Here is a 13,062-nt window from a genome sequence, read left to right on the forward strand (position 1 = left end):
ATATGGGCAAAGGAAGTTAAATTCAGTGTAGACAATCATTTGAAGTATTTTGGAAGACACTTATCCATGTTCATATATACACAATGTAACAGGTTCTTACAGGTACTTATGATAGAGCCTAAATTCAAACTGCTCAGCAAGATCTGGGCAGTGCTCTGAGCAGTGGAAAGCAGGTATTTGCTGAATGAGCAATGAATTAGGAAAGAAACTGGAGGGAAAATTTCTAAATCAGTGGGAAAGCTGAGACATTCCCTTTTCACAATGCAAACAACTTGCTCCTGCTTTGTGCCGGACTGAGGCCGTGCTATGTTCCATTTGGAATCAATAACATTCCAATTTAGCCAAGCATTGAAGTCAGAAGGCAAAACAGGATAAGGCTCGGAATTTTCAGCTACACGTAGGGCTCTACAAATCTTAACATAATTATTGGCTCACGTCAAGAGCCTGATAAAATTCATTACTAAAAGATGACAAGAACTGGATGGTAATGTTCCTCCTCCTTCAGGGGAAAAAACACCAGGAGGAACAATAAAAGGATGCACAGCTTTTAACAGGATGCTTTTCTGTATTTGTTTGTGCTCTTGCTTTATTGCTATTACTGTAGTTTGGGTCCATATTGAAGGTAACATCTAAAGAGCCAAACATTTCTGTCTTTAAAAAATGATCAAAGAGATGAAAAGCTCATCTGCTAAATGGCCTCTAAAGTAGATACTTCAGAAATCTTTCAGCAGTAGATTGTGGGTTTTTTGTACAATTTATTTGCAACACTTAACTGCAAAATCTTATAAAATATGTTACACATAAAAAGAAGTTTTCTAGCTAGATTAAAGGAAAATATGGCATGGAATGTTATCCATAACTAGCATTTGATATGAACTGCAGCTGGTGGTCAATAGCAGACCGGGAAAAAAAGGAGATTTCTTTCAGCATTTACAACTCACAGTGCTACTGTAGTTTCAAGAGAAAACCAAGTTTCTCTATTATATTCAAGGAAAGCCAAGATTCAGAACCAACCATGAAGCTCTGAGTTCCAATCCAGTTGCCAAATATGTCTTTCTCTTTTGCTCTACTGAAGCTGATGGATGTATGTTGCATTTGAGCTTTCATACAGTCTTAGAAGTGGTTTTGATGACAATAAGAAAAATCTTGGGAAACTTTTTGTATGAGAATGCTTTCTTTATCAAATGATGTCTAAAGACCACATAAACATATTACATTTCAAAAATCTAGGAGAACAATCACAGAAAATAGAGCAGACCCTCTAGGTCTGGAAATGGGTACACTCATATCTGTTCTTAAAAACATCCATAAACCAACCTCATTAACATGAGAAATTAAATCAATGAACTGACATTCCATCACAACACAGTTTTGCAGAGAACTGTCAAAGTACTGAGACGAATTTAAATGAAATAGTATTAAGTGAATATTGTGGTTTAAAGTAACTTTCATCTATACTTTACAAGTAGTAAGCAAAAGATGAGAATTTGCCCTTAGAAGATTCCTAACAATGTTCATCTGAATAAAAAAATAAATACCAAAAGGAACCAAGTACCAATCATACACATTTTCCTTTGTAGCACCAGTTGAAGCTAAACCTTGGCATTAGTACATTACAATTTCAGTGAAGGAAAATTATAAGTGCTAGTTAGCTGGCACTTTTAAAGTATATACAAATTCACTGTAGATCTACAGTAAAAAGTTATTTAAACATTAGCAGTGCCAGTATACAAAGAAAAAAATCATTAAGTATACCAAAGCTTGTCTTTAAAAAAAAATATCAAGATTATAGTACATTAGGCAAGTGCTATTCCCAAAAATCATCATGATTAGAAACTTCAAGGAAGGAAAAAAATCACTGCCTACAAATTTTAGATCTCATTTACGACAGCAAAATGAAATTTCACAACTATCAATATACAATCATATAGATGTAGTAGCACACATAACCTGTTTAACCTCATTTAAGTGTCATGAATTGTTAGGCAGGTAAGAATAAAGATTTGTGCCAGATTTTTCAGTATAGCTGTGAGAATTTAGACCATGAAATAATAAGGTGATTTTATGAATGAGCATTTACTGCAGACTTTAATTGTGCCATGGTTATTAAGATGAAACTACAGATTCTAAGAGAAAGAGAATTTTGCTCCTTTGAGGGGAGGTTCAGGTTGGATATTAGGAAACATTTATTTACAGAATAGGTGGTCAAACACTGGAACAGACTTCCTAGCAAGGGGTCAGTGCCCCAAGCTTGTTAGTGTATTAGAAATAATTATTTATTTGTGCAATACTCTCAATAATATGTTTTAACCTTTGGTCAGCCCTGAACTAGCCAGGCTGAACAATTCTTTGTAGGACTCTTTCAACTGAAATATTCTATTCAATTCTGTTCTAAATATTCTAAATATGCCACCATAAGGAAAACTTACATTTCTGCTGCCTAGTGCTGTAATTCCTTTAATTTTTGACAGGAGAAAGAAATAAAGTTTTCTTCTTCAGCATAAAAAAGTCAAGGGTATAAAACGGGTACTTAAATTGCATATACAGAAGAAAGGGGAGGAGTGATTGTTCATCAAAGTTCTCAACTTATTCTGAAAGATAAGGTAACTACAATAATCTTAAAGTTATTGATACCTCTCTCCGTCGAGAAGCCCAACAGGTTTGTTTGATTTTCCAAACGACAGCAGCTACCAGCAGTAAGGATAAGAAACAACTGCAATCATAAAAGAAAAAAATAATTATTGTAACTTGTGAAAAGTTCACGTTTTTAGTGTATCAAAGGTAACAAAGAGGCATTCTAGCATGGAAAAATAAACCCCCAAAATTGGGGAAAACTAAACTCTACCAGAATTACTGAGTCAACCATCCACAGTCAAAGTCAAAAAAATGCACATCACATGCTCTGGTTTTCTCCTGGAAATGTTATCACTGTTTCCATTAGCATGGGATAAGCTCCAGTACAACCACCCACCTACCCACGACAGTCTCAACAAATATTCACTGCATGTTCCATGTTTGGTAGATGGAAAATGAGCGTCAAGTATAGCAAAAAAATATTACACCACTTTATATTTCTTTCACTTTGTAAATTCTGAGTAATTTCCTGGGACGGAAATTAGTTACCCTAGGAAGGGTAACTACACAGGGAGAATAATTAGTTTGAGGAACTGGGTTTGCACATGACAATAGGCCTGAGTTATCTTATTGAGTATTTCTATGGTTAACTGCCCAGGGAAAACATCTCTAAAGACATCACCACATTGCCCTTCCAAACACACAACAGAACAAGAAAAAAAAAAGAAAAATTAAATATCTACAGTGCACAATCAGAGCACATAACTTCTCTCTTGCTTCAATATCTTTGTATTGTAACATTTAATCCATAAAGTATTTTGGTCGAAAGATCATTTTTAGGGAGTTTCTGGAAACTGAAAAAAGGCTTCTAAAGCTGGCACCTGGTGTAATCTCTCAGAAGATCATTCAAATTTTTAGACAGTTTTTTTTTAATAGAACTACCTGGTTTTACTAATTGTGTGATGAACTTTCACACATTGGCTCTTTTGCTCTACATCGTGGTTTCAATTAATATTACACTAACTACTGAATTATACTAGGCATCCACAATTTTTTTTTTCTGCCAAAAAGCTTCAAAATACATTCTTTAACACAGGAAATACCAAGATTTCTGGAAGAAGCATAGTTCAGAGGAATACTGTGCATAAGTGCAAAATAACACCAATGTCTCCCTTTAAATGCAAGTACAAGTGACTGTAAATTTCTATTTGGTTGCCTAGGAAAGAGCAGAACTAAAAAACCCCCACTGTCCACCAGAATAAATTCAGTTTTGCAGCAACATCTTTTAATGTTTTTAAGCCAAGACATACTTATAAATAGTATTTCCCAGAAATGTTTCCCACACTGCAGTGACCAGCTGGTACCTGCAACAGAAGCTTTAGGGCAACATCAGGGCTGCTGGAGATTGGGATGCTGTGCATGAAATAAGGGAAAACCATCTCACCCTTCTCCTCTACAGTCCTGCCAAAACCCTCTAAATTAGTGAAACAACAGCAACTCTATTTGCAATTATTAACTCAGTGCTCCTGGAATTTAGAAAAGGTTAATACATGCAAGGGAGCTGGACACAAGTAATGAAGGGAGCCTTGAACTGTGTGACTGCTTTATTATGACCAGGAACAGAATCCCTACCCATAGAAAACTCTATCCTTCACATTTATTAATTTCTTGAACAGTTCTCTTAAGTCAGTAGAATAGAAAATATTCACAGTTATGGCTGAAAGACTTCAGACAAATGGATTCTGTGCTCTGTACATCAGTGTGGTGGGTCACACACTGAATTTTCTTGTCATCAGTCAAAACAGTAGGGAGGTTAAATATAAATAGAAGGGGGAAAAATCAAAATTCATGAAATTAACCTAGTTCCAGGCTGTGGTGAGATAACATCCTTGGTTTATGTAGGGCAATTAAAATTAAAGCTGACTGCAAAGGATATCACAATACAAAGGGACTTGGCAATAAAATAAGAGAAGGAAATTCAATGACAATGAACTGAAGGCAATGTGCACAAGGAAAAAAAAAAAAAAACAAAACCACTACAACTAGCTACAAATACACAATGATAGGCTCTAAATTAGCAATTACCACTCAAGAAAATGATCTTGAAGTCATTGCAGATAGTTCTTTGAACATATCAACTGAATGGTTAGTAGCAGTCAAAACAGAAAATAGGATGTTAGAAGAGATTAGAAAAGGAATTAAGAACCAACCAGAAAGCGTTGGGATGTCAATGCATAAATCTCCAGTGTCTGTACCCTGAAGTACAGGCACACTGCAGTACCACAAGCATCACCTCATCTCATACAGGAGAGCAGTCAGCTTGGCCAGGGGTGTGAAATGGTAGGAGAGAAAAGTTTGCTTTGGCTTTGAAACAACAGGGAGTTGAAGGGAGCCACAATAAAGACATCAAAATCACAGGAAAAAAATGCAAAAAACCAGCAGGGCGGGTGTAGGTGGATGCTCTCCAGTCCCCCATTATACTTCTTATCTCCTCCTTGTGACAGAGATATAAAAAAAAGAAAATGCAGTGCAAATTAAATGAATTAAAAATTGGACATCGGACAGATAATGAAGAAACTGTCAGAAGGGGACCAAGATCAGAAAAGGGAACTTCTAGATGGGCTGCAAAGCTCCCACAGTATCAGATCCACTCAGTTTTGATGGGACAAGTAAGTAATAGCTGAGAGGTCTATGCATGACACAAAGAAAAAAGTGGTTAATAATGTTTAATGGCACAGAGGTACAAGAGATGTACAAAAGATTGTACAATGGTCAATTTTTAGATTTTTTTTTTTATACACAATCACTGCTAAGTTGTATTTATGAGAACAAGGAAGTCAGGCTTCATTTATATTGCAAAGGATTTATTTTCCCATTGGAATCAAGCAATTTCTAAAATCAGTTTAGAGGCCAGTGTGAATGACAATTCAGTATGAATTACTGCTGGGATGCTGAAACAAAAAGGGTTAAAACAACCATAAATACTCAGGTGCACAGTTTCTAAGAACTGCTTTCCCAACACATTATTTACTACCTTTTATTGGCAAATAGAGCCCATTTTAATTGATATTTTATAAAGCAAGCACAATTCTAAAATAAAAATAATTGAACAATTCTTTTTCTAACACCATGACTTCAAATAGCAATTATTGTCACAGCAATTGATTTCTCTCATTGTACTTGACAAGAACATTGTGTTTATGATTATGATGTGCTGGGTTCAGCCATCCTTGTGTTAACTGGTATACACATGACAAGCAGCCCTAAAGATTTCAACAGGATTATCTGAAGCACAAAGCACTGTAAACATAATATTAAAAGTCTGATATGTATGACAGCAGTATATTTTTTTTAATATTTTAATGATTAATTAAATTGCTATGAATCACAAAGTTTTATAAACATCATTATAAGTAGGACTATTTCAGTGATTAGCAATTCAGAACGATTTTGGGAATGAAGTGATTCAACTCCAAATTAAAATATATAAAGACTTAGGGAAAAGTAGTCTTGGCTAGAAAGGAAGTGGGATATGTAAATTCCAGTTTGTGGTTATGCACTGTGTGGGGTCAGGGAAATAAATCCTGGCTGGATTCCTGCTCAGGGAGAGCTCTGGCTGGCACAGCCAGTGAAAGGCATTGCCAACAAAGGCAGCGTCACCATCCAGGTGATCCAGGAATGTCCTTTTCCTATCCCTGCTTGCCATGACAACACCACCAGCACCAGCAGCTCCATGCAGGGGCTCCCACACACCATTTTCTGAACTGATTAGCCAAGACCTGCAATCTTCCCCTCTTCAGCCACAAAATGCCATTGTTGCACAACCTTAAATATGACAGGACTTTTTCCATCAGCCTAGATCTATATTCCATTCTTTTCCCCATTAAAGGAACCCAAGGAACATGTGAACTGTGTAATCCAAAAGCCACATAAAGGGTTCAGGCACTCAGTTCTTGCTTTCCAAACTGCAAAGTTAAAGAAATGCCTGAATATGAGATAAAGTATCTACGATGGTATTTAAAACTTGAAGTACTATCAAAAAAATCATTTAAATGCAAATTTGTATTTGTTTGTGTCTCAAATGGAATTCACACAAGTTAAGCAACAAGTTTCAAGTTCATTTGAAACTAATTACACGTATAATTCTTCTTATCCAGATGACTGATTAAAATGTTGTTTTTTGATGCAGTCCTGAAAATCCATATATCCCCATAAATAACTCTTGCATAAAGTGTCTCATGAAAGTCACGTAACTTCCCTTAAAATTCTGTTCTCACATGTCCAAAACTACCAAACTTATACAAAACAGATTGAGAGTTAAAAAGAAATATATATCTGTCTTCTAATCTGGTCCTTCCAGGCTCAGCACTGTATTTGGTAGGAATGCATGGAAAAGAACATCCAGATTAGATTTGTTTTACTTTGTCATGGTTAAACTCATGATACTATCAAAAGAATGCTGTAAGTCTCCAGAGCAGCACATGAAAAATTACAAGTAGAAACATCATGAAAATAATTTTGTTGAACCAGAAGAGCAAAATTAAGTAAAATGATAAACTAAGATTTCAATAATGGTATTAATAAAGCTTCACAATTTAAGCTCTGAATGCATAATGGGAAACAGGGAGATTGAAGCATCAATGGTGTCAGCTGCCTTTTATATGAATTAGATTTTAAGTAAGTAGCAGCAATGAAATACAATATGTATTAATTTATTAGTCAGAATAGCTACTAATTTTATGCTAAATTATTTATTAATATATATTGAATATAGAAAACCAACTTAATCTTTCCTCTCCCAAGTCATAAACTCTTAAAGAGTTTAAAATCATCCCTGACAACTGCCTCTGCAAAGCCTGGGTTTATTGGTCTTTCCTGTGCAATGAAACATCAAAAATCTTGAAAGTAAAGAAGAAATGTTTGAACAGGAAAAGTGTAATTAGCAGAAAAATTATTATGAAAAAAACTATTGGCATTTTTTTTCATTATATAAATGTGCAACAATGTTTTAGAGGATGAAGGGGAGCGTTAAATAACTTTATTTGGAAAAATAATTATTAAAAATTAACTATAAAAAAAGCACACATACGTTCTTTGGATTTCTATTTTCCTACATATGTAATTCATGCATACATCCACAAAGCTGTGGTTTTATGTTCAATATGCCACAAGCTGGTATAGCAACGTAAGAATCAATGATCAGTTATACAAACAGGCTTTATATTCAACCAGAAAGGGAAAATGGATGCAGTGCACACCAAGATGCTCTTGAGAGACCAAATTCCCATTTCATCTGCCAACCCAATATCAGGCTGAAGTGAACCACGTGAAAGGACTCTGAAATATATTACACAATAAAGCTCTAGCTGTGAACTTCAACCCTCTGCAGTTCTTCCTTTCACCTCTTTGAGGCAACAAATAAAAAAGATTTACAATCAAAGGGATTTAATCTTATGTAAAATGAAATTAATCTCCACAGAATAAAAAGAACATCACATCCATGAAGCATGATTGTTTCTTTTAGTCATGGAAGAAACTTTCATATTTCATGTAATTTTATGGGTTTGCCCTTCATGGGTGAGATACTCTATATTTCTCTCAATAAGTGATGTTACATGTAAATATATATATATATATATTTGTCTACTGAATCCACTGAAATTTTGGACAAATTATGAACTACAGAATTTAATACTTTCTGCAGTAGCTTTCCAGAATAATGAAAAATTGAACATATTCTTTCTATTACAAAATAGTTGTGCTTTCACTTTTGCTTTTGTGCAATGGTCTTCCTGATTTATGCTAATTTTGGATTTAAAATTTAGGGGAGGGGAGAGAAAAACTCATTTATTCTAAACACTGTCAGCTAGTGAATTTAGGGAAGAAGAATTGTCACCAATGCTAAATTTCAGCAGCCTTCCAAACCAAGAGATTCACATTATTTCTACAATATTTTTTCAATATTTTTGCTCATTCTTATTTTTGACTGCTCTCTCTAGTGCAGCTATTATTCTTTAATAACACATCACAGAACTGTAAAATATGTTTAGAAAGCCACCATACCATGTCAGCATTATTTAGCATGATAGACTGAAATATAATGAAGAAATTTAACACATTTCAAAAAACTTTTCCTTTCAATCTGTAACATTTCCAATACTTTTTCAAAGAGCCAAATATGCTCAAAGAAGTAGGTGTAAAAAAGTCATAACTTTTCTTATTAAAAGTGCTGTTAAAATTAAATTTTCCCGAGGACAGAGCAAGGATTTTTAGATTTCCAGGCCAAAGAAGCATCATTCAAGAAGAACACTAAAAATTCTGTAATTGTACTGGAAAAAGAATACAAAGCCCCTGAATCCCCTCAACCTGATATTAGAATTTCAACTGAAAAAGACTTTAAACATATTAGGAAAGCAATATAATTTTCCAAGCAGTGAGTGTTTTCCTAAAATGTCACCAAAAAAATTATTGAAAACATAGAAAACCAATGACATAGAACATGATTAGGCCACATATGAAGATTAAATTAATAAAAAATAATAAAAAAAATCAGATTAAAGAATTTAAATATATTATATAATTACTTTTTACTTTGCAATTCTTAGTGTGGCTTTTGGAGTCCAAAGTAGAATTTCTGTAATTTTGCTTCGTATTGGCAAAACACAGACATCCCTACCTTGGACTCCAACAGATAAATTAGAAAGACCACAAAACCTCCCACGCAAAATGCTTCATTTGTAAATTTTACTGGACTATTGGCATTAATATTCCAATACAGAGGATGAATTCCTTTGAATTGAGATGTCTCTTCAAAAAAAAAAGGAAAAATCAGACATAATGTTTCCAGACGTGTGAAACTCGCAGCACAGCACGCGGTCTAGCACCGTCTCTTCTCTCTTCCCGTGATTTATTACGCTGAGCACAGGGACCTGGGATATTTCTGCCCTGCCAGAGGAGATTGCTCCTTTCTGGGCTGTCACTCAGAGCCCAGCCTGTCACCCTGCAGAGACAGGCGGGCAGGGCTTGGCAAGGCCACTTGTCACCCGCCGTAATGGACAGTGACACCACTGCCTGGAGGAAAACACCAGTGCTCTTTTTACTTCCTCGGTTTTTGTTATTGTTTTCCTTCATCAGCTTTCACCCCACCTCCCTGTATTCCTTACATCTGGGAGCAAACTCCTGAAGTTAACTTTGCAACTGGTACGTGCCGTAAGAAGACTGAATTCCTTCTCTTTGGAATTAAGGTGACAAAAGTAAAATTTCAAGTCCATTTATCACAGATGAAAACCTGTTCTAGTTCTTTTGTTTAAAGTACAGTGGAGTGGAGTTTCATAAGAAAGTTAGAAGAAAAATTGCTGTGAGCACTGATGCTGTTGAAGTCTAAGAAAACAACTGACTGGATTTAAGAAAATACAATACAAAATGTAGGGAATCAAAATATAAACATTGTATGAATTATCTGTGATGCTTATTAAGATAAAAAATCCAATGCAGCTGTAGAAAGACACACCCCTGAAAGGAGAAAATGCCAGAGCTTCAGCAGGCACAATGAGCACCTCTCACTGTATTTGATACATAAAGGAAGTGAGATTTCCAAACTTTAAATGCACTGGCTTTAAGGAAGGAAAAAGCCCACACCTGTTTTATACCAAGCAGGCACATAGGCCATCTTCAGATATCTGAGTGACTATTTTGTGTTTTAAGGAACAGAGTCTGTTGAAATCAAAATATGGTGAGCACTAGTGCAGTCACACACACTTCCAAATGACTCAAAGCACAAACAGAAAGATGAAAAACAGGAAGAAAACAATGGCAAACAGTTCTGTTCACTGATGGATTGAGTGACTCATCCCTTGTTTTGAAGAGCAACTGATGCAGCAGCACTGGGGAATCTCCTTTGCCTGCAGCCAGTAACAAGTGGCTGCCTTCTCCAGAAACACGATCACACCAACTAACTCCACAGTGACCTCTGGGTGATTCAGAGAGCAGAAGACACAAAGCTACATTCAACAATTCAAAACGAATATTTAAAACAAGGAACCCAACTCAAATTGCCCACCACAGTACAGAGGTGCTTTTCCCAAGCAAACAGCTCTGTGCTTCTAAGTGTGGTGAAAACTTCTAATGAATCACTACGTAAAAATTAATTCTACTCTAGCCCCAAAAGTAAAATCCGTTTTGCTATGATAACTTGATTTTCATATTACTATAAATACTCTAATTTTGAGTATATAATATTCTAACTATAAGAGTTCTGGATTTTCTGAGATCCCAGCCATGGTGGACGTGATCTGATCCCAACACGCTGTTTTTTGTTGTTCTCACAGAGATCAGTATTAGATCTCCTCAAGATAACCACACCAAAATCACTGATTTACCATCCTTCATTTTACCAGAAACAAAACATGAAGGCAGGGATGCAGACCAAAGGCTGCTGGTGAAGAGCAGGAGTTCTCCCATTGCAAATTCACCCCAGGGCTGTCAGGAGCTCTGGCACTGCTGAAGTGCAGCCACCCCCTCCCACTGCAGGGAGCACAACTGAAGGGACAGCTCAGAGCTTCTAGCACACAGTCCTACAGGTAAAGTTAATAAATCTGGTTCTCCAGCACCTGCTGCAGTTCCTGCTGTAGCTCCCACTCAACCAAAATACCCATCCCCTCCTGCAATAAGCACTGGGTGTAATTTAAGTATTGTTTTCTCTCACTTACACTGCTCACAGAAAGATTTAACAGAAATGACCATGTTTTTCGTGAAATTTCTTAAAGTACACACAAAAGAAAGATTTTCAAGCTTTCAAAGAGTCTCCATATTGTTTAACAGTGCTCCCATTATTAAAACCTGGAGATTCTGTAATTTGTGACAGTATGGAGATATGTTAGAAAAGTGACTAAAATATTTTATGAAGTCAGTCAGCTTCACCCAAAGTACCAGAGGCAAGGCAAGTAATAGTTCTGTGAGCTCAAAGAACATTCCTGATGAGTTAGTAGCTGGTACCATGCATTTGAAAAAGGTTTTAAAAACACAGTTCTGGCAGTAGCACTTGCTTATCATTTCCTATCACGAGTGTATTAACAGCTCACCTTTGTCATCTGCACCAATTTCATGCTTGCCTGGTTTGTGATTATGAGATTTAACCACATTCCTTACTAGAACTTATGCTTCAGATTCTTAATATGAATAATTATCTGGGAATTGCTTGACTACTGTTATAAATTCTGTTAAACTGTTATAATTTTATTTAAATGCAGGTATGGAAATCAAGTGGTTTATAGCTCTCCATTTAGGATTTACCCAAATCATAGATACTAAAAACTTACAATTATTGAACAATCAATTTTCACGGATGTTAGATTTGATCTGAAGAAGTGAAAAAATGTTTTCAGAAACTAAAGCTACTTCGTATACCCTTATGAAATGTCTAAAATGTCCTGACACCTATTTAGCTAAATTCATATCTTCATGTAAAACTTGAAAACACAAAAATTTCTTTATCCCTTAGAGTCTGAAACAAAAAAAAAAGCACCAAACCTCAGGATATTGTGGGGTTTAGTGGCCAAGGTGATACAAAAATACACTTTCTTTAACTGTGCATACTGCATTTCTTCAGTGTAAGAAAGATCATTCACATTTGCTGCCTTTGAATTTTTCCAGTGAGATCTGCACTTCTTCAAAGAAGGTGGAAAGAAAAAAAAAGTCAGAGACTTCTCCATTTGTTTGATGGCTAAAAATCTTCAAGGCACTGAGCACAGCAACACAGGTGCCACACTCTCTCTGAGACAGTTTGGAACCTGTTACTGCTCTTACATTGCATTTTTATTCTTAGAGAAAAGGCCACTGAACCAGCACCTGCAACAAAACCTTCCAGCACAAAAAGAATGGAATTAACTAGGGTGAAGGTTTTTGACAATGCACATCATGGTCTGAAGCACTACAGTTTCAATAATATTGTCAATTTTTTTCAATATAACTTCTGTTTATCTTATCCTAGAACATTTTTGTTCTAGAATATACAATATCAGGATCTTGGTAGAACAAGCATTAATTGCAGAGCTAATAATAGATTTTGTGCTTTACTATGTATAGTTTTAAATAAAGTCGTTACAGAACAATGCTTTTAAAACAGTTCACCTTGATACATCAGGACAGTTCTATAAATGCCTGTTTTGATGTTTCTGATTCAAGCACTAAAATGTCCATTTCATCTTTCAGTCTGGAACACAAAACCTATAAAAGAACAGTTTTAAACCATACTTTTGCCTGGTTGTTGAATAGCAGTTATTGTCAATTGGGTCTATTTGTTGCTTTGGCAGGGTGAACAGCATTTTGCCACATCCTCAGAAACAGAAATAAAATACTGGATGGGAGAAATGCAAATGCATGTTTATCAAAGCATGCTGAAATATGTTTTGTTATCAAGCACATTCAAATTGCCCTTAACACAATTATTTTCTCTATCAATAATCTTAGTAAATATGGCCTGAATTAATA

The 13,062-nt window shown here is 35.5% G+C and overlaps 1 protein-coding gene across 3 annotated transcripts in view; it reads right to left on the reverse strand.

Moving 5' to 3' along the window:
* The window catches only part of ATRNL1 (attractin like 1), a 425,861-nt gene that overhangs the window by 198,225 nt on the left and 214,574 nt on the right, over nt 1-13,062 (reverse strand). For all 3 annotated transcript variants that reach the window (XM_063405246.1, XM_063405245.1, XM_063405247.1), the window contains exon 26: nt 2,635-2,713. In XM_063405246.1, coding sequence (XP_063261316.1) covers nt 2,635-2,713 — 79 coding nt within the window. The remainder of the gene's footprint in view (nt 1-2,634; nt 2,714-13,062) is intronic.

Source organism: Prinia subflava, chromosome 9, assembly GCF_021018805.1.
Source record: "Prinia subflava isolate CZ2003 ecotype Zambia chromosome 9, Cam_Psub_1.2, whole genome shotgun sequence".
Taxonomy (NCBI): Eukaryota; Metazoa; Chordata; class Aves; order Passeriformes; family Cisticolidae; genus Prinia; species Prinia subflava.